The following is a 24209-nucleotide window of genomic DNA, read 5'->3' as shown; positions in this document are numbered from 1 at the left end:
CCGTCCCCTCCGCCTCCGGCCAATCTAGCGCAACTGCCGAATCTCCGAGGCTCTCCGGTGCGATCGACTAGTTTAAACGAGAAGAAAAAGGTTGGTGAAGACTTCTTTGAACGTTTGAATTTTGAAGTTCCAAATAAGGCATAAAAACTCATGGTACTAACCAGTACTCCCTCCGTCCCAAATTACTATTCGTGTTAACTCCTTCAAAAACATAACTTTTGTTATGTATCTAGACATAGTATATATCTAGATATATATGAAAAGCTATATATCTAGATAAACTAAAATGAATGGTAATTTAGGACGGAGGAAGTATATGGTAGGCAAGTAATTTTATTTTGCTCCGTTATCATTCATATTGGGTTCTACAATCCCGAGAAAATGCAGGACCCATCCCTCCTCACCTCTGCCACCCGAGGAAGCCACAGCCATGCAACAAATTCAATTGGATCTTATTTGGATAGTAGTGGATTGGAAGGGAAAGTAGGGGGTGTTTGGTTCCACGGACTAAAATTTAGTCCCTGTCACATTGAATGTTTAGATACTAATTAGGAGTATTAAACATAGATTAATTACAAAACCAATTATACAGATGGAGGTTAATTCGCGAGATGAATCTATTAAGCCTAATTAATTCATGATTAGCGATTATTTACTGCAGCATCACATTGTCCAACCATGAACTAATTAGGCTTAATAGATTCGTCTCGTGAATTAGCCTTCATCTGTAGATTGGTTTTATAATTAGTTTATGTTTAGTTTTCCTAATTAGTATCTAAACATTCGATGTGACAGAGCTAAATGAAACCAAACACTCACTTACGTGGGAACTATTTGGGCATCTCCCAGCGCATCACGACGGCGACCGTCGGTCCCTGGCATGCTAGGCAGGCCATGTAGTAGTCACTCACTCCTGCCAGCGTGCGTGCGGCCTCATCGGACAGGGACCTGCACGCGGGCCCCGCGAAGGGGACACGTCGGCCCGTCCGTCCCGGTCGTCCGATCGTGATCGGATGGCGACAGGCGGGGGTGCTTCTGGGGGCGCGCATGTGCAGGCCATGTGGCGCGGTAGGGGGGGAGTACGTGGCGGGCCACCCCGTGCCGACGTGTCCGAGCCGATTCCAGCTTGGGGACGCGTACCGCCCGTAGCCGTGACATGGGCCGGCCTAGCCGCCTTCGGCCTCTCTCTGCTCGTATACTGCCGTCAACAGCAGATGAATTTTTTTTTTGAGAGGGTGCAAGACGCACACATATGCTTGGTAATTGGTTAGATCTCTGACACATATGCTTGGTAATTGGTAATCGAACCTGCGACCTCTCAGGCCGGGTGCTACTGAGGTCCAGCAAATGAAAATTGACCGGGAAAATACGAGCGAAAATTAAATCCTACAGCATCTGAAAAAGATTCAATTTTCTCCAGAAAAATACGGGCAATTTTTCTGCAGGTGGTGCATGTTTCGAGGTTTCTGGTTCCCCGGGCAATACGTGGGTGGTGCCGTGCCCGGGCTGCGGCTGGAGCATACGTATTTCACCCGCAACGTACACCGGTCGTGAGGATAAAAAAAAACGTATCCGGCGGAAGTTGACGTCCACCTATTCTACCCCCCCCCCCCCCCCCCCCCCCTCCGCGTACGAATTGTTCGCCGCCCCGTTTTGTGTAATCCGGCACGTGTTAGTGTTAGTCTCGCTCGAGACTGTGTGGTCATTACTTACCGCTCCAAGGCGCGGTTGCTAATTAATCAGCTTTACGATTCGTGCTAGGCAGGACGACGGGGCCTTTCGGCTAACTGGAAAAAGTGTGCGAGCAAGCCGCAACGGCATGGACCGAGGGGGCCGGCCGGCGAACCGAATTGAATTTGTTTCGGCGAAAATATCTCGTCGCCTTTTGTCCGGTATGCGATCGACGCTGCCTTTACAATGCGTGCATGATGGATGATATCTCTCTTCATCTTCTCCCCCATCCCTACTAGATGCTGCTTTACCTGTCCAAAAGCTATAGTGTGCAGTGTGTGCTACTTGGCATCTGCCAAGCATACATATCAAGGCTTTTAATGCCAGCAAAAAGTGATTTTTTTTTTGTTGCGGAGCATGTAGAGGAGGAGTCGGAACGAACAGTCACTGACATGTAGGTCCAGTGGAACTCACCAGAAAGTCGTCATATTGTATTATACCTAACTGGCACACCATTCGTATGCATAGCAATAGTATGATTGGTATGTGCTGCTAGGCGACCAAATAATTAAAAACCCTAGATTTATTTCTTCCTGCTTCGTATGTGAACGCGCAACCGGACTTTATCAGTGCACAGCAGCACATGCTGAATTGTGCCGCATGGTGCTCAAGATATCAGGTTTTGTCTTTAGGATTTGGGACTCGAATTAGGCGAAGCAGATAAAGGTGAGATATCAATCAGCTGGGGTTAGGTGATTAGGTCGGTGTTTAATTGGGAGAGGAGGATCGGAGGGCATGGCTAGCTGATCTGGCATCGCATCGGTGTGCATGGGTGCATCAGCTTAGCGTGGGAATGACCATGACATGATCGTCGCCGTCGTCTGAGCTCTCTCAGCTCGCCGCCTAACAACGCCCGCCACCTGGCCTTTGGCACACTGCCCAAGAAAACTCTCTCTCTCTCTCTCTCTCTCTCTCTCTCTCTAGCTGCGCATCCAACAGAAACAGAAGTTGACCAGCGGCGGTATAGCGGCTCCTCTCCTATTATATATTGCCCTCCTCTCTTCGCTCCCCAGCTTCTTAATAATTTCTCTTGGTAGGAGAGGTAGAAATCGATCTTGCTCTGGTGCAGCAGAAGCAACTCGATCTTGACCTGCAGCTGCAGGTAGCAGCAGGACGAGACTGGTTCTTTAGAGCTGCGGCCATGGCGATGAATTCGCTGAGCATGGTGGAGGCGAGGCTGCCGCCGGGGTTCAGGTTCCATCCGCGGGACGACGAGCTCGTGCTGGACTACCTGGCCAAGAAGCTCGGCGGCGGCGGCGGCGGCGGGGGCGCGGCGGTGGTGAGCATCTACGGCTGCCCCACGATGGTCGACGTCGATCTGAACAAGTGCGAGCCCTGGGACCTTCCAGGTAAGACCTAGAACCTCTCCATGGGTATGCGTGTTATACATCGCCTATTCCTGATCAGTTGCATGCGTGTGTTTCTGGCCAAGATCGAGTTTTTGCCTTGCCAAGTTGCACTGCTTGCGCGCGGGTTCTTCTGCAATTCGTCATCGTCCTTTTGTGTGTTTTCCCCACTCCAAGAACACCATTCCTTTTAGGTTTTGATTTGTTATGCTATGTGTGTTCCTGATTGATGATTGATCTCTCGAATAATCTTGCTCCATGACGTTTGATTTTTTTTAAAGAGATAGTACGATCTGCGATCCGTTTTAATTAAGAAACATCCAGCTATTATTTTTTGATCACATCTTTTTGTAAGGTTGCCAATCATGCATGCCCATATCTTGCTGTTGGTCCAGCATCTACGAATAATACTTGAATTTAAGATCAGCCATACCTTCTCTCTATTATTAGTCATCTATTCCAAGAAAATTCTCTTTGTACCTTTCCTACATCCCTGCATGCTTCTCCTTCAAATGGCACAAAAGTATGCGTGTATGTACTTTAATTCGATTAATTGCATCGAATTCTAAAGGTGAATAAGCAAGTGTACTGCATGCTAGTTGAGCCTGTCCCATTCCGAGCCATAACTGAAGCGACCATGACATCCTCCTGCAACTTTCACCGTGGTATCAACTTGCAAGATGCAACTATGCAAGAAGGCTCCCATGCCGCAAGGAATCCTAACTTTTCTTTCCTTGAATCGATTTTCTCTTTCTTTTTGGTCCCCTTTTTTGGGTGTGCCCATGTCCTTTTTTCAGTTTTTTTGGAAGCATTGAAGCCACTATATTTATAGCTAGCCTTCTTTTGAAAAGTCTTCTTGATCTAAGGCATGAAAAAACCATGAGAGTCATGCCACATCCGATCCATTTGCAAACAATAGCTGAAGAGAAACAGTTTGCAAGAACTCTATCGAATCCTTGCCCGTATTTTTTTTAAGAAAAAAAAGAAGTTTTGGATCGGTAGTCTAACTATAACTAGTTTATAATCCATATATGAATCCACAAAATCTACTGAGAACAAATTTCACACGTCTTGTCTGCCTCCTAGCCTTGTCGCCTTCCCTTCCCCATAACAGAAGGATATTCTCACTGCCAAGAGTTTGTTTGGCCCCATCTTGGCCTTCTATCCTCATCTGTCCATGCTCCTTCCGTGCTATCAAATATTCTCCCACTTTGCCTCATCCTCAAAAGGGAATTAACAGCAAATGGATGGGGACAAACACCAAAAGAAGGCCTCCCACTTTGCCTATTAATAGAATACTTCACCACAAAATCATGTGGAAATAGAGATAATTAATTAAAGAACTAGATGTATAATTTCTTCCTAATTCTGCTTTTCCCCAATCTCCCTCTCCACATTAGGCTAATGAAGACATATTAGCTGTACAGATCCGTGTTTATACGGTAGAAATGATATTTAATGTCAATAACGTTGTTTGTTAGTTTGTTGACTAACACAGTTTTCTCAAATTCAGATATTGCGTGCATTGGTGGAAAAGAGTGGTATTTCTATAGCCTTAGAGATAGAAAGTATGCCACCGGCCAGCGAACAAATAGAGCAACTGATTCAGGCTACTGGAAGGCTACCGGGAAAGACCGTCCAATAAGCCGGAAAGGGTTGCTTGTTGGTATGCGCAAAACCCTTGTGTTTTATCAAGGTAGAGCCCCAAAGGGAAAGAAGACCGAATGGGTTATGCATGAATTTCGCATGGAAGGGCAAGGTGATCCAATGAAGTTACCTTTCAAGGTATCAATTAATTATAAGTGATTTGATTTATTATTATGTGTTCCTTTTTCATTACTTGAGTCCAATAGTTTCTTACTTGATTTAATGTTATTCTCCATCTAATGGATACAACAATATGTCGTATATCTATCCAAAGAGAAAGAGAAAGGCATATAGTGCATACAATTAGGAAAAAAGATCTATTTGGGGGCAATGATAACATGGAGCAGCCCAAGTAGAGTTAGAGAGGATTATAGACCAGTAATTGTACAATGGCTAGAGACGTTAGCTTAATTTAAACCTCCCATCCCTCCTTCTTTGTAAGTATTCCTCTTTGTACAGTTGCCTTTTTTTTATAATACGAAGCGCTGACAGTTTTACTTCAAAAAAAAACATGGAGCAGCCCATTGTGAAATCATCAGAAATATCTCCCCCCTGATCATATGAGAAGTATCCAAGATTTGGTGGAAGTACAATATGTGTATTTGTGAAATAAAGTAGCAACATAATTCGTTCACATGACATTGACACATGAGAAGGATGCTACTACATGCCAAATCGTTCTTCATTCATATAGTATCCTCGCATAATCACATGTTCTGGATAACGGAATAATGCAAGCTCATTATAGACACATGTGTCCTCTCATCTATTCAAGATAGAGAAAAAGGAACAAGCAAGCGCCAAATTTACAGTCAAGTTAAAAAAATTACTTGGTCTTTAGTTTTACTACGAATTTAAGTCTCATTTGAAGAATAATTAAGTAAATAAAAGTAAAGGCGTACATGGTTTTGGATTAAGACGTCTCTTTAATCGCTACATGGTTTACTGTTAAGAGAACAGATGGTCACAGCCTTGTATTAATGATAATTAAGAGCTCCACTTTCCATTCTGTACTTGAGACTTTCTTTACTACACAATGACTTAGTCACTCTCATGCCAGATACTTATGAACTTTAGTCTTCTTTGACATATGTACCATAATAGATGCATGTGCAGTTCTCGCTTCTAGCAGCAAGTTTTCTCTAGGCATTCATATCACCCTTAAATTTCCATTCATTTTATAGATCACACACACACACACACACACACACACACACACACACACACACATTCTTCCTTGAAAACAATATTTCTCACGGTTTCAATATTATACACACCTACTCCATTATTGGCCTAATCATTATCTGAATTTTTTATATACACAGGAGGACTGGGTCTTGTGTAGGGTTTTCTACAAGAGTAGGGCAACAATTGCAAAGCCGCCCACAGAGAGTAGCAGCTACAATATTGACGCCGCCACAACTTCACTGCCACCCCTCATTGACAACTACAATATTTCCTTTGACCAGCCTGGCTCAGTGCAAAACCTAGAGGGTTATGAGCAAGTGCCCTGCTTCTCCAATAACCCCTCTCATCAGCCATCGTCATCGATGAACGCTCCGCTGTCGTCATCAGCCATGGCTGATCAGGCGGAGCAGCACATGGCCGGGAAGTCAATCAAGGATGTGCTCATGAGCCAGTTCAGCAGGTTCGAAGGCAACGTAGTGAAGAGGGAGACGCCTCAAAGTAATTTCTCCCAGGATGGGTTTGAGTACTTAGCTGAGAGTGGCTTCACGCAGATGTGGAACTCGTTCAGTTAATTATTGGTTTTATAGGAAGATTATTGCGATGGAGGATGATACGGAATTAATTCCACGTCCGAAACAAGGAGGATGAGAAAAGACTAAAGATTACTTGCTGGATGGTGTGTGTGACTACTACTGTGTGGTATTGCATGTAGCTGTAGTAGATACGAACAGTAGTACATAGTATCATTTCACAGTACACAGGAGATAATCAAAAGAGATATATATGTGTACGTGCCATCAATGATGTAAATACATTATTTGTGAACTATGGAGAAAATAGAAAAAACAGTGCGTGATGACAGTACTTAATTATTTGCATATAATAGGAAGAATAGAATCTTCCAATGGTCCTCTGTGTCTATTATTATTATTCCGTTACATGTACAGCTTGCTGTAGACAGGTCTCGATATGTGTATTATTGTGCTGCATACTATATACCAGCAGGTTCCGGCCCTTCCGAGGGAGGTTATATCTGTTTTTTTTTTCTTTATTCACGGTGTCTGATATGAAGATTATCGCGTAAATTGAACAAAGTTTTTTTTAAAATTTTCTCACGACTTTGTGTTCAGATCGACTATGGGCATGTAATTCATTTCATAGCTAGCTAGATTGGTAGATCAATTCACACTTTAAAAATGACACTTGACATCCATCCTTTAACTAGCTAGCTTCAAGTCTAGGAGCCCCCCTTTTCATAACCTGAATTTGCAGAGAATATAAAGAGAAAACAGAAGGAATTTTTTTTGAGAGTATAAAACAGAAGGAAGTTATTCAGTGAAACTGGTAAACGAGGTCATCATAAGGCCACATATCTCACTACACATCTGTATATATACTGGCATGGCTTCATCATACTCTTAATTAAGCAAAGATTTTTCTGGAACAAAAGAAAGAATCCTTTCCAAGTGGACAAAAGGAAAGACAAACAAAGTCATAGGTGGTTGTTCTTTTACTATATGCCGCGAAAGGGATTTAATTAAGTTCACACGTATCTGCTCATGGGTTGATATATGATACATGTATATGATCCTTTGACCTTAGATATATCGATAGTAACTGCTAGCTAACTAACTAATTTATGAATCGACACTGGATCAATATACTGAGATTTCTAGCTAGCACTGCAGGAAACCACATATATAGAAAACGCTGAACATATACAACATGCGGCCCATATAATAATAAGGCTGCAAGTACACAAGCTGGCTAGCTAATCTGCCATAGACTAGCAATATTTTTCATTCCCTGATGCCAAGTTGATCTGCTGCCACTTTGACAATATGGATGTGCAAAGATATATATAGTGGTACAACTGATCATCATTAATCATATGGATGAATGAGAAAATTCCAAGCCTGCACTTCTTGTGTGGACTTTGATATATAAATAGACTTGTGATCCTAACAGAATATTGTTAATGGTGCAGAGTTTGCCAAGTAAACTGATGAATTTGTGTAGTCGAGCCTGTACTTACATATAGTTTGATGGGTTCAGCACAGTGCACACATGGGAACAGTTCGTGCAGTGCATGGTGATGTCTATTCATCTACGGCTGTTGCGAACTCGCTATTCAGGACGTACGCATGATCTCACCTCTGACAAGTGACGGTTTCTACTAGTTGCAACTTGCAAGGCCTTCCCTGTCCTGCTGCATAATTCTTCTTCCCCAACCACCTCCATCTAGCTATCTACCCACCTAGCAAACTAGCTCTTCGGTTAAACTAGTTCTGTTCATAGGTGCTGTTGCTTCTGATTAAAAACAAAATTGTTAATTGCACTGCTGATCAGCCTCCCAAAAAGAAAATTCACTGCCGGTCAGTACTGCCAGCAGCAACTCAACTGATCATGCCTTGCGTGTTGTTTCTTCAACAGTCCGTGTCCATCTACTAATCATTCCAAACAATAGTTAATTTACACAGGTCACTACACTGTATTCTACTACTGCTTCTACCTACGCATAAAACAAGTGAGAGATCAGATGCAGCGGTAGCTGGGAAAGATATGCTGCTGAAACAGGAATGTTCTTGCTGGGCAGTCAGGTCAGTTCGTGATTAACGACGCATCATCATCTCCCTTTCTCCCTAATAATAAGAAATCTTGTTGTTTCCTTTTCTATATATCTTGGGTTCTGGAAGGTGTAGTGTACAGAATAATTCTACATTTTTCGACGCATCATGCAGTGCGTGAAACTCGTGAGGGGCGGCGAGTGTTTGGTGGTTTGCAAGCCCCCATCTCGGACAATAATCGACCGTATATTTCTGGTCACTAGAGATAAGACTGTACTAATAGAAAAGGAAACAATAAAGCTACTCTAAATCCGGGCATGCTTGATTCTCAAGATAGAAATACTGAAATAAACCCAAGTTTTTCATGCATGAAATTAGAAGAAGGAATAAAAATTAATGGTCGTTTAATTAATTTTCAGAACTGTTAGTCTGTTACCGATGCATGAACTCGTCAAAACGCTTTCAGCTGCCATCGGACTGCCAAAAATCTGGTAATGGGATAGAATTTATGGGATGGCGTGTGCGCGCAGAGGTTGGTTTTCACCAGCCGATTTTGCGTTTTTTCTTAGTTTGAATTCGGTACTACACAGGCACGCAGCCTGCAAATTAATTTTTACAAACAGAAGGATTTCGGTGATCGAGAGAAGACAGCGCTCTGAGAAAGTCAGCCCATAAAGCCTTTCGCTGACCCAATTTCCAATCATTCATAGATTTCGGACCAAGAATTTGGGCCGCCAGTTCACTTCAATCATTAGGCACATTTGGGCCTAATCTGTCCAGATGCACAAAAGGGCCCAAGTGAATTAATTCAATTCCAGATTCGAAGGCTTGTTTGGTTGCATCCCTAGACCAGACAGCTAAATCCAACTGCAGGCACTCGAAATCGACGGCCTGATAAGTCTGCCTGGCCCAAGCAGCAAAACGCAGGCTTGAAGCAAACAAGCTCTCATCGCGTGAACCTATTTGTCGCTTTGGTTGATTCAGCCATCTGGAATGTAGGAAGCGCATAAAAGGAAATGTTGCTGTGCTAAAGATTTTTTTTTATTTTGCGAAGAGGTAAAGTTCATAGCATTGCCTTGACGATGATGTCATTTATTTGAAGTTTAATCTTTCGATCAATTTTTATTCGGACAATACGCGCCAATCCAGAGTTCCAATGCCATGTTACGAATTATGACATGACAACCTTGAGCTCGAACTCCTTGCCGACGGGCAGCGACAGCCCCGCCACGTGGGCGGCGCCGAGCGCCCCGCTCATCCGGTACCCCTGGGCGCGGCCGGTCGAGTTGGCCGTCCTGACGCCGTTGACGTACACGGCGAGCTCCCTCGGCGGCGCCGGCGAGCGCAGGCCCAGGAACACCACCTTCCCGATGACCAGCTTCCGGCTCGGCCCGTACGAGTCGTGCAGCACGTGCGACCTCACCGTGGCGCCGCCGCGCCCCGCCTTGCAGGTGAACCGCACCAGGCTCCACTGGCCCCGCGGCCCGGCCATCTCCGGCGACTCGCCGTCGTCCAGGAACAGCTCCCCGTCCGCCGAGCCGTCCTCGGCGAGCGCGACCAGGAGGTGGAACACGGTCTGGCGCGCGCGCGACGTGGTCAGCGCCGGCATCTGCAGCGGCAGTATGTTGCCGCCGGCGACGTGCACGTTCACCGTGTCGGCGGGGGCCGGGAGCGTCACGCGCTTGCCGGTGGCCGAGGCGACGGCGAGGGAGTAGTCGAAGAGGCTGAACCACCGGCCAGCGGGGAAGTAGGCATCGACGGCGGTTGCCCCCGGCTCGAGCACCGGCGACACGAGCACGCCGCGGCCGAGCAGGAACTGGCGGTCCACCCCGTAGGTTTGCACGTCCTTGGGGTAGGAGAAGAAGAGCGGCCGCGCGATGGGAGCCCCCGTGGCGTGCGCCTCGTGCATCAACGTGTACAGGTACGGCAGCAACCGGTAGCGCAGGCCGAGCGCCTTCCTCGCCGACCGCGCCACCGTCTCCCACAGGTACAGCTCCCGCCGGACGGTGCCGATCGCCGAGTGGTCCCTCGCGAACGGGTAGAAGGCGCCAAGCTTTGATCACGAGCAAACACGAAAGCTATTGAGTTCAGCAGATCATACATGTCATTGATGTCAATGAATGCAAGGATTGTACCTGGATCCAGCGGCTGCAGAGCTCCTCGGTGGTGTCGCCGCTGAAGCCGCAGATGTCGGCGCCGACCATGGGGATGCCGAAGAGCCCGAAGCTGAGCATGGTGTTGATGGAGTAGTGGAGGTCGTCCCACGTGGCGGCGTTGTCGCCGGTCCAGTGCGCGGTGTAGCGGCCGGAGCCGACGAACGTGGACCGGCTGAGCACGAAGGGGCGGCGGCCGGTGTCGGCGCGCAGCGCGGCGTTCGTGGCTCGCGCCTCGAGGAGGCCGTAGAGGTTGTGCGCGTCGTACTCGCGGACGCCGCCGAAGTGCACCGCGGACGCCGGCACGGTCTTGTTGTTGATGGGGCGGCGCACGCCGGAGTTGTTGATGCGGTACGGCGGGTCGTCCAGTGCGTCCAGCGGCGGCGGGTCGACGAAGTTGGAGATCTCGTTCATGTCGATCCAGAGCCCGTCGACGGGGAGCGTCCGCCGGAACAGGGAGATCTCCCGCGCCCAGAACGCGGCGGCGCGCGGGTTGAGGAAGTCCGGGAAGTAGACGTTGCCCGGCCACACCTTGCCGAGGTAGTTGGTGCCGTTCCACTTCAGGAACACGTCCTGCTGCATCCCCCGGATGAACGTCCCGTACGTCTCGTTCACGTTGATCCCTGCACCATCACCATTCACCAACCAGTTCATGGATCAATCGTCGTGATGATGCAATGCAACCAGGTGATGAGAGGTTTGATGTGATCTCGTGTACCTGGGTCTAGGATGACGACGTATTTCTGGCCGTTCCGGTGAAGGCGGTCGACGAACTGCCGCATCGGGCCGGCCGGGAAGTTCAGCGGGTCCAGGGTGAAGTCCTTGAACGCGTCCATGTAATCGATGTCCGTCCACATCACCTCCAGCGGGATCCTGGCCTTGGCGTAGCCGGCCACCACGCCTTCCAGGTCAGCAACGTTCTTGTACCCGTACCTGCACTGGTGGAACCCTGCAACCAAAACAGAGTGCGGTTGCAAACGATCGATCAGCTGCAAGAACACAGCAGAGTGCTCCAACTCCAATCCATTGACGAAGAGCAGGGCAGGCTGCTCTGTTTAGTTGGGCGTACCGAATGACCAGTACGGCATGGGGGCCGGGCGGCCGATGAGCTGGGTGTACTGGTCGACGACGTCGAGGGGTGCCGGGCCGGCGAAGAAGTAGAAGTCGAGCACGCCGCCGATGACCCTGTACGTGAGGTACGACCCGCCGTACTCGATGTCCATGCCGTTGCTGTTGAGCAGGAGCACGCCATGCGCCGCGCCGGCGCCGTTCCCGGCGCCGGCGGGGGACGCCGAGCGCACGTCGAGGTAGAACGGGTGGGACCCGTAGAGATTGAGGTTGACGTTGCCGGCGGCGATGTCGGCGTTCCAGAGCGTGAACGTGTCGTTGCGCTGCAGCCGGAACGTGCGCTTGGTGTGCTCCCCGAGCCCGTAGAGCGACGCTTGGGCGGCGGGGAGGGCCGTGGTGAGCTCGAGGTACCGGTCCTTGAAGAAGACGCTCGGGGAGGTGTCGAAGAGGACGTCCCCCGAGGAGCGGCGGGAGACGGTGAAGCGGAACGGGGAGGCGTGGAGGGTGAAGGTCAGGTCGGAGGTCGCCGCGGAGAGGACGCGGCTGCGTGGCGAGGCGCCCGTGCTCGCGTCGAGGACGATGTCACGCGGCGCCTTGCGGGGGATGATGTCCTGGGGGACCTCCCATCGAGGGTGTTCGGCGTCGGTGATGCGGACGTGCAGCCGGCTGTCCGTCTCAAGGCTGCCGCCGGCGAGGCAAACAAAACAGTAAAATGTCAGAAAAACAGTGTTTCAAGAAAATGAGTTATAAATGTTTTACTAATTTAAGAAACATAGTGGTCGCGTGGCCTAATGGATAAGGCGCTCGCCTCCGGAGCGGGAGATTGTGGGTTCGAGTCCCACCGTGATCGTTTATCAGCATTTTTATTTTTACGTTTGTATTCCCTATTCAATTTCTCATCCATCCCCTTTTGGTCTTCCATCAAAGCAAGGATTTTTATAAATTATGACACACGTTTCAAATTTCTGTTTTGGCCTTTTGGGGGCTAATTTGAACTAGAAACTTTCCTTTTCCATAGCGTTTCTCACCTTATTAATTACTACTCCAATAAAGTACTGGAAATGTTCCTATCGTATTTTCGATTTTCATTTCTATGGAACTTCTTTTGGGTGGGTTAGGTATTATATTGAATTGTTGATGTTGAATTATTTCCCCACTATATCTTTTTGTTTGTTTGTTTACCTTATTGCATATGAGGAATTGTTATTATATTGTAAACAGACAAGAAACAATTTCAGACGGTAAAAGACATTGGCATGAACTATTTCATAGAAATCTGATCTTCAAAGTCTGCGGTAATGCAAGTCAATGCAAATGCAATCCTCCAATTGCAAACTGGCCCTTGGTCTTTTGCTCATGTAGTCCTCTTTGCGAAAATGACTTGTTTGGTACGTTGTCCTAATCCGCGTCTGTCACCAACTCGATTCTTATCTCAAAAGAGGAAGAAGAAGAAACCTTTGAGCCACAATCTATCTTTCTGACCGTAGAAACATGAATTCCTTATCTGCTGACGGCCTGAGTAGCTAGCCTCGTTCTAGCGCAAATCATCCCCCGATGAATTATCCTAATGGACGATCGACGAAACTAATTGCGCTCCAAAGGATTGATCAAACGGTCATGTCCATTTGATATCCATATCCCCAAAAGTTCCAAGATTATTCAGCAAGCACCACATGCCATGGATGGTAGTGTACGCTAGCGATCTTTGTTTAAGAGCAAGCACACCGATAGCCAATCGAGGGAAAAACGTACTTGCCTGGCGGTTAGGCTGAGCCTCTGGACGTCGGGCCCGAGCTCGGCCTTCTCGCCGTCGCCGGCGAGCTCCAGCCGCGCGGACAGCTGACCCCCGCCCCCGGCGACAGACATGACGCGGTAACCTCCCTGGGCGGCCGCACCGGGCCACGGGACGACGGCGAGGAGGAAGAGGAGGAGGAGGACGGCGACGCGCGTGTGCGCGGTCGACGGCGGCGGCGTCGACCCCATCGCATGCGGCGCGCAGGGGAGCTGCCCGGCTGCCCGGCCGATGCTACTACTTTACAAGCGTACAAGGCGATGGAGCAGCAAGTGTGTAGAGCTTAATAATACAGTGGGCGTCAACTGGCAGGGGCAGCGGCGTCCAGTTCAGCGGCCGTGGAGTGTACAAGCCGGAAGAGGCCGGCTTGTCGGTGACGGCCGGCCTTTTTGGTTTCTTTTCTTGTCTGAATCGTGAATTGAAACCGCGAGCCGAAAGGATCTCGCGGTTTGTTTGCTTGCTCGTTGTCTCTGCAGCGTATCCCTGCGGTTTTCCGGGGAGGGGAAGTTCAGGGAAAGAGAAGGGAAGGCACGTCGTGGATCCCCGCGCGGGCGTGCACGGCGCGCGGCTGAAGCCTCACGGCACTGAAAGGCGACGCCGACGCGTCAAATCGGAAGGGGAAAAGGAGACGAAGAAAGGCGATGCGCTTTTGGAATAAGCAAGCGTCATCGATCAGGTCAATAATGGTATCTGTAATGACGACGAGGACTGAGAAGGTGTGCCCATGGTCTTTGGCTTGGGAGCGGGCATGGGGGGCTGAGATCCCGAAGCCATGTCTGCAAAAGAAAATGGAGGTTGGTAGCAGCAAGGAGATCTGCTCAGCATAATTTAATAGTTTATCGAGCGGCTTCCATCATCGTGTTGTCGGATCTCGATTTATCTCTTTCTCCTCCCTGGGGTGGGGGGCAAAAAAAAAATTGATCTTCTCAGTCAGGCGTGGGAATCCCCGGATGCATCGATCATGTGCAAATTAGGCAAGTTGCAGAGTGGCAAAATCGATAGATGCTAGCTAGCTGGTCTTGTTGAGCCTAGTGATGTCGTGGACTATCGCCATCCATGAACCACTTGTTTCTGTCTGTTCAAGCTTGCTTGGCGAAAAAACGGAAAGGTGAGAGATGAGCTTCATAACCAGAATTGAACAAGGGGATTGTGACGTATGAGCACGGTTGAAGAGATGACAGAGTTTGTAATATTATGGGACATGGTTTAGCAGGTACGGTTCACCGATCAAAGCGATGGAACATACACGTCCAAATCGGCGTACTTGTCACAGTTCACCGGATCTGGGGGGTTTGATACTGATAGCTAAATTTTAGTAGTGTCACATCGGATGTTCGGATGCTAATTAGGAGGACTAAATATGAGCTAATTATAAAACCAATTGCAGAACTCCTGGGCTAATTCGCGAGACGAATCTATTAAGCCTAATTAATCCATCATTAGCAAATAGTTAATGTAGCACTATATTGTCAAATCATGGACTAATTAGGCTTAATAGATTCGTCTCGCGAATTAGACTCCATCTGTGCAATTAGTTTTGTAATTAGACTATGTTTAATACTTCTAATTAGTATCCAAATATCCGATGTGATAGATATCCGATGTGATAGGTGCTAAAGTTTTGCAAGTGGTATCCAAGCACCCCCTTACTCTTCCTTTGACGGCAAATCCATTTGGAGTGCGCAAGCAGAAGGCAAGCACAAGTTTTTCGCGTGGCTCTTAGGAGGTGTTTGGATACCCCCTGCTAAACTTTAGCACCTATCACATCGGATATTTGGATACTAATTAGAAGTATTAAACATAGTCTAATTACAAAACTAATTGCACAGATGGAGTCTAATTCGCGAGACGAATCTATTAAGCCTAATTAGTCCATGATTTGACAATGTGGTGCTACAGTAACCATTTGCTAATGATGGATTAATTAGGTTTAATAGATTCGTCTCGCGAATTAGACTCCATCTGTGCAATTAGTTTTGTAATTAGCGCATGCTTAATCCTAATTAGCATCCGAATATCCGATGTGATCCTGTAGCACCTCGTATCCAAACATCCCGGGGAAGACTCTCACATCCGACAAGCTGATAAAGAGGAACTGGCCTTTGTGACCCGACCTGCAGCTTGTGTGATCATCAGCATCCTGAAACAGCAGTTCACCTCTGCGTAGAGTGTGTCTTTGCCAGAGAAGTTTGGATGCTCATGTCATCGTGGTCTGGGGGTATGATTAAGATGCCGGAACAAGGGATTGAAGAGTGGTGGCATGATTCGCTCCGTCAGTTACCAAAGACACAGCGGCAAAATGTAGCGGCTCTGCTGACGTATACTTCGTGGAATATTTGGAAAGAGAGAAACCGGCGCATCTATGACTGCAAGTGTTTTCGTACACCAAGGAGGAGATTGGCTTACGGAAGACAGCAATGAGAGGGCCCCATGAGCCATAGTTCCTTTATGATTATTGTTGTTTTAATTGAGTTTCTTTGTGGTCGCATGTGAGAGCATCGTGACCACCTTATCACTTGCAGACGCGACCAAGCCCAAGCTAGCTGGACCCAAGGAAGGAGAGAGGGAGAACGCACGCCTATTGTCTTGGGATATGCTTGGTTGGTTGTATCATTTGATTCATGTATGAAATGATTCAAAATAATAATGATGGTTGGGTGAATTGGATCAACTCATCCAGGATGAGATCATCCCACTTAATACATTATTCTACTAATTAGAGTGAACCATACGGTACAAGCAAATTGGTTGAACCACCCTATCCAGAATCATCCATGCGTGCACCATCTGATATATGCAACCAAACACACCCTTGGTGTACCATCCGGCTTAGTAGGCCAATTATTGGGTTATTGTGCGATCGCTCACGATCGCGTCTCCGTTTTCTTCAGAGCTTTCATACCAATCATTCGCCTTTTTGCTAGCAGTTATTTTCGTCTGAGAATGGATGCAGATGCAGACGCGGTGCAGCGCCGTATTCTCCCGCTGAAATCGATCGAAATCCACGCTCCTCCTGCAACGGCAACTCCACAGTTTTCGCGCTAACTGACACTGACACAAAGCTAGGGTCATGTGGCGTGCGTATAATGGATCTATCTGGTCTGATGACCTACGGATCGAAACTTTTGATGCGCTCAAACGTGGCAGATTTTACCAGGTTATTAGGTTAGCCACATGTCATTTTTGTTTTAATTTGGTGAGTTACCAACTGCATTAGGTGCGTCATTCAGTTTACGTTTGAGCCAAAACTTGGCAGCCAATTCGGCTTGGCAATCCATGATCCATGGTTTCTTCGTGTCGATCGGCACGATCATCGAACATAAGACTACTCTCCTTTCAAAAAAAATAAAAAATAAACATAAGACTACTCGGCATTTGGTGATTTAATTACAGCAGCTCAAACGCAGGAGAAGAACTGTGGTAAACCAAAGGTGTGCGTATGTTAGTATGAACTCGCACCTGGCATACACATCGAGCTTCCGCACGTCCTCGCCGTACGCCGCGGACGCACTGCCGCGACCGCCGCCGGCGTCGTCGGCCGCGACGAGCTCGGCGCGGAGCCGCGCCCCTCCCTTGTCCACCGCGACGGCCCGGACGCTGTACCCGCCGCCGGCAGGGAGCTGGCGCCGGCCCTCGTCGGCGCGCAGGCAAGCCGCGCAGCAGCAGAGGCACAGCACGAGGCAGAGTAACAGCGGCGGGGCCGTCATCGCCATTGCGGAGCTACGCGAGGCAGCTACAGTACAGCCGTCGCGCAGCACTGATCACTGATGGGCATCGCCCACCCATGACAGGGGACACTAGCTCTTATAGTAGATTCGTCGACGACGGCGGCGACGTGGCCTTCTGTTCCTCTCGCGGCTGCCGAAACGGACCAGAAGTTTTGGCCGTGCCTGGCGTAGAGGCGTGGCGCTGGCTCGCGTGGCCAACGGCCACCAATCGGTGCCATGCCACGGCGAGGACCAGAGGATCCGAGAACGCATGGGGAGCATCAGAGCATGGGCGTGCCGCGTGCATGCGTTCTTGGTATTTGGCGAGGAGGTGATCCCTGACTGTCAACGAGTTCATCATGGACGTCTCTAGCTGGTGCCTTGAGAAGAGCGTTCGTGATAGGATCTATGGAATTCAGCGTCAGAATCATACGATACGAGACGCATTTGGCCACCAGCCACATTTTACAGGGCTGATTGCGCAAGTCCCGGCGGCTGGCGGGCACCGGTTGTCGGCAGCGGAACAAGAAGCGCAGATCCACCACACTCTGTTGTTCAGGATCTCGAGCTGAAGGCGGCACACGATCATTTCTCCATGGCATAAGGTAGTTACTCTAGTATCTTATTGTGATCGTCAAAATTCATCATGTTTACAGCATCAATTCTTTTTTCTCACCATAAGCCCGCCATGTTTGGAATGCAAGGATTTCACAACTCATTCCAACAGAAACATGGGAAACTTTGGTGTCATTGATATCCACCCTCTTGTATACATTAGCCAGATTATTATCCACTGTGGCATCGCTATGATGATCTACGTCAGTACCTGATGTACCTAATGTGTAAATACTGTACCTAATACTACTATATCACCATCAAAAAAACATTTATTTTCCTGGCCGCTATATCTAATCGAGATCAGTCCCTGCACGCTGCTGAGGAAGCTGCATGCTCGAGATGTCCTCCCGGGGCAAATGGCCTAGAGAACCACCTTCTGCTCCAGCGCCTGTGCTGTGGTCGGACGCTGCAAGCTCAGGATCGCTCTCCAGCAATGGCTGGGTCGACTTCCTGTTCCTCCGGAAGACGAGGTAAAGGATCGCGGCCATGTATATGAGCATGCCCAGGAACCCGAATATCCCGGAAAATACTTGGGAGACGGTGGACAGCCCGCTGTGGAGGAGCAGCTTGACAAAGCTCGTTACCAGGAAGTAGGTGTTGATGATGACAATCAATGAACCGATCACCCATGTTAGCACAGAAGTCTGCGTTAAAATGCCAAAGTTAGGACGGATTGTTACACAAATTTAATGTTACTGCTGTCAATTATGTGACAAAATAAGAACTTACGAAAATTGAATTCGTATGCTGCCCCATCTTTGTTTTGCTACTGGTGAATTTAAGGAGTGGTACTAGAGCGAAAGGGAGTTCAAATGACAGTATCATCTGCACATATTAGAGCCAGGCATTAGTAAACATATGAAAGTATGAAACTGAGCAATTTAACTTACATGTTTAATGGAAGTTAAATATAATAGAACAGATAAATTTATTAGGTATAATAGAGTAGAACAGTAAAGTTAAGTGATTACCGATGCAATGATAATCAGCTGGCCAGCTGCTGAGGAACCACCAATAATTGACACGATCAAACTTGGCAGAATAGCCAAGGACCTAGTTACAAGATTCCGTATCCAGGGTGTCATCCGAAGATCTAAAAACCCCTGAATTAGGTGGGTAAAGATTAGTCTGCAGTAGATGAGATCTCATGATCTGGAATGCTTGGTTATTTAGTTGCTTTTCCCTTGAGTCAAGGGAAGGAAATAAGCAAGACGATCGAAGACATTTCAAGATTAAGGAAGGCAGCTGACAGCCTATTGTCATCATATGAGGACTTAACAATGGTGGTACCCTATGCTCACCACCTGACTGTCAATTTTTCTCTGCAAACAACTGAACACGGCAACCTGGGAGGCTGGGACTGAAATGCAGAATCCAATGTTTTTCTCCCTTTAATGATGCAAATTTTTCCAAGGTTTAAGGAAACTTCAATTCGAGTTTTAAAAGTTTCATAACCCTAATTGACAGAAGGGAGTGGCGGTGTACTAATTTATTTCCTGTAATCGACAGAAAAGACTTCTATTCAACTTGTGAATTAGGACTGAAGTATGGAAAAGTTCCACAAACCTGCATGACGTATTGTCCAGCATATGTTCCTGTAATTGTAGAACTCTGACCAGACGCCAACAAGGCAACTGCAAACAACTTTGAGCTCCAGGTTCCAAGAACATTCTACAATGACAGTAAAGAAAATGCAATATGGGATCAGAATATCTACAGCAAAGGATATTTAGACTTGACAATGAACGTTTGCGAACTGATGAATAAGCTAAGCTCTACATAAATGCAGAAATATCTGCCTAGTTGGTGTATCAGAAGTGTTTTTGCCCATGCGCCAGCGTTTGATTTTCTACTTTTCTATTAATTGAATGAGGCAGAGCTCCTATCTATTTCCAGTGAAAAAAAAGAACGAGAAATAAACCTAAGTGAAAAAAATTAGAAGTTCTAGCACAAAGACAATCTATACAGTATTTTTCATTTAAGTATTTAACTATAATATATACAGTATTTTTCATTTAAGTATTTAACTATAATATGAAGACTGTCACTTCCAAAAAAAAATGAAGACTGAAATTTCTTGACCAACCTTTAACAAAAATGAAGCCTTGTTTAGATCCAGATCACTGCAGTTCGCCTGATCTTCAGGGTTCAAATTACCTGAACCACAGACGGCACCACTAACAGATATGATAGATATGTTGATGAGGAAAGCTACTGTAAGAGCAAATGCACTTTCAATTGTATAGAATCTACAGGCCTCCTGCAAGAAAGAAAATTGTTGGAAGTAAGTATATGTTTCATCATGAGGATTATGTGTCTGCATACTTGAAATTAGCATTGGCCATCTTCTCAAATTGAACTAATAGCAGGGTTGGAGGAATTTGGTACACAGGATATCATATTAAGAATAGCTGAAAATGGAATAAGACATTAGGTCACTACAAGGATTAAAGGGAATTAGAGGTTACCTTAATCCCATGAACAGACCGTGGCACTTTTCTTGATAACACTAACGCCGAGTGCAGAAAAAGATTATGCCTGCGATTTATATAGAAGATAAATGAAAAAGGTCTTGTGTTTAAAATTAAATGCTTGGGAACAAAAATACAGTCAGGAAGCTTACGGCATCACCATAGCACCAAGTAATGAGATAGCGAGACCTGTAGCTCCATTTCCTTTAAGTTCAGGAACAAAAAGGCCCCTCACAACTTCCGAAGCATCTGGTTTCGAATACCCAAGTTCAACTAAGAAACAAGTTGCTATTAAGAACACCAGAAATGCAATCAGAAATTCCAGCTTACGGACCTACACCAGAAAAAAAAATCCAATATGAGCCACTCGAACAAGACACAAGTCAGATATGGGTGCTGTCTGATAACTATGACATAGTACTGATAATCTATTTATTTAAACTCTGCTAATAAAGCTGCTTTAAATGGTGTTTTTTTTCCTGAGAGGAAGCTTCTTTGTTTCTTTATGTCATTAAAATTCTTAGCTAAGAGTAATTGATAGGGAATATTTGGAAATGTATTGCAGTATTAGGACATTTTCTTACCCCGTATTGTTGTAGTAATAAGAGCATTAGAGTGCTGAGTCCAGTTATTAGAACACCGCACCATACTGGGATTCTGAACAGCATGTTCAGAGCAAAAGCAGTTCCAATTACTGCAAAGAGTAAACCACTACTTTAGCTGATAAGAAATTAATTACCAGGAGAATTCAACATAAAGCAATAGAATCAGTTGCACGATCTGCCAGTTTGACAAACATTTCTCACTTAAGAAACTGTCATTTCCAATATTTACACCATCTGCAGTATTACCAAGTTGCTGAAGTGTACAAGGCACGTAGCTCTGAGCTTCAATGCAAAATGAAAAACATGTAAAAGGAGCTGAAATGTAATTTCAATACCTTCAGGAATGTCGCATGCAACAACAGCAAGTTCTGCAAGAATCCATAAGACAAAATTTGTGACCTTGGGATATTCAGCCCTACAATGCTCGGCAAGATGTTTCCCTGTCATATAGAGAAATTTCACAGACAATCAGCAATGGTCACAGGCAAAGAAATAATGAATTAACAAAGATAGGTGTCGCACGGGTATAAATACCAACCTGTCACAACCCCTAGCCTGGCTGCAAGTGATTGAATAATAAGAGCAGCACAGGACGCGACCAGTATGATCCAAAGAAGCTGCGATAAGAATAGTATGATCATAATTCCTAGTCAGAGATATGCATGAGACGTAACTTAATGGAAGAAGCTCAATCTATAATATTCATAACTTTAGAGGGGAGAAAGGATAGGCATATGAAACAAAAAAGAGAAAGGAAAAAAAAAAGGCATGAGTAACAAGAGATAGAATTAGCAGTCACCTCATATTTGTACTGCGCTCCAGCCTGTAGATCTGTCTCAACTGCAAGACAGACCCCAGAAAAAAGGGTCAAGAGTACATAAAGAGATAGGAAGAAATACAGATACTCTGTGACTGAAATTGGATGGAAGTAGATATCTAATCTTACAGTTGCCAGGATCAATATATGCAATTGAGACGAGAAATCCAGGACCTATGTATGAGAATAAGTTCTTCCAACTGTTTTTCTGCCAAAATCACAAATCAGTCTATAATTAGTTTCTTGTCATTCCGAAGCCATCAGATCTGGTGATACAAATTTTAGTGAAATAATCTGAATATATCAGTATTTCTCATTCAATTGTTCGTGTCCCCCCTATTTTCCAACAGAAACCAATGTTCAGATCTTCCGTTCTGGCCCATTAGATTAGGAAATACAAACAGCACACATCAAGACAGCATATTCAGTTGGGAGGATTATCTTGAGAAAGGAAGAGCATGACTAACAAGAAAACTTGAACGTTAGCTGTGATAGTGACATCTTGTTCCTTTTCCAAAATCAAGCAAGAGAACCATACCTCTGGAATAACAATCTGATCAACATCTATGCTCTCGATAAGAGGAGTGCCGGGGCCGTTCGAGCGATTGCTCCTCCCAACGCTAGTCATAAATTGTGGCTGGGATGAGCATTGATCTGCGCCGCTCATCTCGTTGTCACCCAAGAAGTCTGAGCCCGCTGTGCTGCAAACATAAGGCGGCGAGGGGGGTTTTTTATAGGTACGCTTCATAACGATGCTAGCTTAGTGTGTGAGTGTTAAGAATATGCCTAGTGTGGGGTGTAACAAAGTCTCCACTCTCCAGTAGGACAGCAAGGACCATAGCCACTGGGAGGAGATCAGGAGAAGATAAGATAAACGAATAAGAAGACCAGAGCACAGTGTATCAAAGAAAAGAAGCACTGTATGCCCAAGGGGGGGGAAATGGGAAAAAGTACTAATTTCGATTTTGAACCTAACTTGATCCAGCAAATGGAACGACGCGACGACGCCGAGCACCTACTTTATACACGATGATATATTCCTCCGAGCAGATTGAACGGTCTGGAGGTAAAGACGGCTGCGGCGTGCGCGATCAGCGAAGAAGCATCAAGAATATAGAAATGACAGTGCCTAGTATTGAAACGCAAGACTCGACCTTTTCCTCCCATGCTCTAGTAGCTAATCAACGCAACAGAATCCTACGAACAACAGGCGCATGCGCAGGGGAGAAATTAAAACAATGGGAAAAAGGGGACGCAGCCGCAAGTGGCATGAGGTCACCTACCAATCTCGGACACCACAAATGCAAGATGAGCTAACAACCATTGTTAGCTGGAAAAGCAACTAAGCAAGCTACCAAATCGAAAATTAGTTGGAATCTGGCTGCGAGATTGAGGAGGATCCAGGATCACCCGCAGGGCTAACCGGAGGACCAAAAGTTATCCATTATCTAGAACTCGCACAGAAGCAATGGCCAGACCAGAGGAAGAACTCGCACAGAAGCAATGGCCGAAGAAAGAGTAATCTATTATCTATCTCGGCCGCCATGGGCAGCAGGGGGGGCGAAAGATCGCATCTTTGGCGTGACGGCCGTGGTAACCAATCACGGAACTAAACCGAAACTACCCGCGGCAGGCGCGCCACGACGGTGGTGCGACGGGGAAGCCGTGCCCGGATCTGCGGCGGCGCGGGCCGCGTGGGGCGGGGTGGCGGTGGTGGAGGAATCCCAATGGGAAGGCGTACCTGCGGGGCTCGGGCGCTCGGCGCGGCGGCGAGAGGCGGTCAGGCGGAAGAAGGGGAAACTGAAGCGGAGCGGAGGCGCCGACTCGTCTTTGCTTCGTCCGCCTCCCGCTCTCGCGCTCGTTCCGGACACGGCGGGGACTGCACGGAGTAGGACCTCCCCCGGCCTGCCAGCCTTCCTTGCGCTCGACCACGAGTCCACTCCAAGTCTCCCACCCAAGCACGTGTTGGCCGGAGTTGGACGAGGACGGGGGCCGTCGGATGGGGCGGGACGGAGGGCGCACGCGTCTCTGTCCGTCGTCCGATCGCGTGGGCTCGTGCCACCGGTGTCTCTACCAACTCACCCGATACCTACTCGTCTCGTCTCCCGACTCCTTGGACGTCATTGTACTATTGCTGAAGTTGCTGAAGACGACTAGTATGGACTAATGTGCCATTTTTTTTCCCACCTTGGGCGTCATTTGTACTTTTATTGAAGAAGATGATGGCCATCGTGCCATGTAGGCAAACTCGGTTGGCTTTATACAGTACCTAGGAGTCAAATAATCTAATCCGAAGATCTAACCACCAAGACCTTCCATTAGAAAAAAGAAAAAAGAAAAAGAAAAAGATCTAACCACCTCATGTGAGTTCGGTTTAGACACGACGCTCACTCACTCGGCACGTTGCCACTTCGCTACCTCCAGCTCAGCACTGGAAGGCGCGGATGGGCCATTGCAGTAGGCCGCCATTTGGGTTGATCCAGCTTGAAAAGGTGCACC

The 24209-nt window shown here is 47.0% G+C and overlaps 3 protein-coding genes and 1 non-coding gene across 6 annotated transcripts; 2 read left to right on the top strand and 2 right to left on the bottom strand.

The window, feature by feature from the left end:
• Window positions 1-2617: 2617 nt before the first annotated feature.
• LOC117852197 (NAC domain-containing protein 21/22) lies at window positions 2618-6781 on the top strand. The gene is made up of 3 exons (XM_034734185.2): window positions 2618-3080; window positions 4591-4862; window positions 6050-6781. The coding sequence occupies exons 1-3, from the start codon at window positions 2873-2875 to the stop codon at window positions 6482-6484; spliced, it is 915 nt and encodes a 304-aa protein (XP_034590076.1). The 5' UTR covers window positions 2618-2872; the 3' UTR covers window positions 6485-6781.
• Window positions 6782-9550: 2769 nt separating this feature from the next.
• On the bottom strand, window positions 9551-17295 carry LOC117852195 (probable alpha-glucosidase Os06g0675700). Of its 2 annotated transcripts, none has more exons than XM_072293336.1 (5): window positions 16952-17295; window positions 11702-12381; window positions 11351-11581; window positions 10615-11255; window positions 9551-10532 (listed from the first exon to the last, which is right to left on the bottom strand). In XM_072293336.1, exons 1-5 carry the CDS (start codon window positions 17203-17205, stop codon window positions 9651-9653), a joined length of 2688 nt encoding a protein of 895 aa, XP_072149437.1. In that variant the 5' UTR covers window positions 17206-17295; the 3' UTR covers window positions 9551-9650. The 2 variants fall into 2 exon arrangements, with proteins under 2 accessions (XP_072149437.1, XP_034590072.1); XM_034734181.2 differs by lacking the exon at window positions 16952-17295 and adding an exon at window positions 13457-14177.
• Window positions 12478-12550, top strand: TRNAR-CCG (transfer RNA arginine (anticodon CCG)). The gene has a single exon. It is a non-coding gene; the product is annotated as a tRNA-Arg (tRNA).
• Window positions 17296-17795: 500 nt separating the features above from the next.
• Window positions 17796-23649, bottom strand: LOC117852196 (metal transporter Nramp3). Of its 2 annotated transcripts, XM_034734183.2 has the most exons (14): window positions 23452-23649; window positions 22249-22411; window positions 21840-21918; window positions 21693-21733; window positions 21432-21510; window positions 21229-21333; window positions 20873-20982; window positions 20441-20622; window positions 20286-20355; window positions 19904-20077; window positions 19384-19488; window positions 18789-18920; window positions 18547-18642; window positions 17796-18461 (listed from the first exon to the last, which is right to left on the bottom strand). In XM_034734183.2, exons 2-14 carry the CDS (start codon window positions 22375-22377, stop codon window positions 18108-18110), a joined length of 1656 nt encoding a protein of 551 aa, XP_034590074.1. In that variant the 5' UTR covers window positions 22378-22411; window positions 23452-23649; the 3' UTR covers window positions 17796-18107. The 2 variants fall into 2 exon arrangements, with proteins under 2 accessions (XP_034590074.1, XP_034590073.1); XM_034734182.2 differs by lacking the exon at window positions 23452-23649 and having other exon boundaries at window positions 22249-23425.
• Between the last annotated feature and the right edge of the window lie 560 nt (window positions 23650-24209).

The sequence above is a fragment of the Setaria viridis genome, chromosome 4, assembly GCF_005286985.2.
Source record: "Setaria viridis chromosome 4, Setaria_viridis_v4.0, whole genome shotgun sequence".
NCBI lineage: Eukaryota > Viridiplantae > Streptophyta > Magnoliopsida > Poales > Poaceae > Setaria > Setaria viridis.
This window is presented reverse-complemented; position numbering and strand designations above follow the sequence as displayed.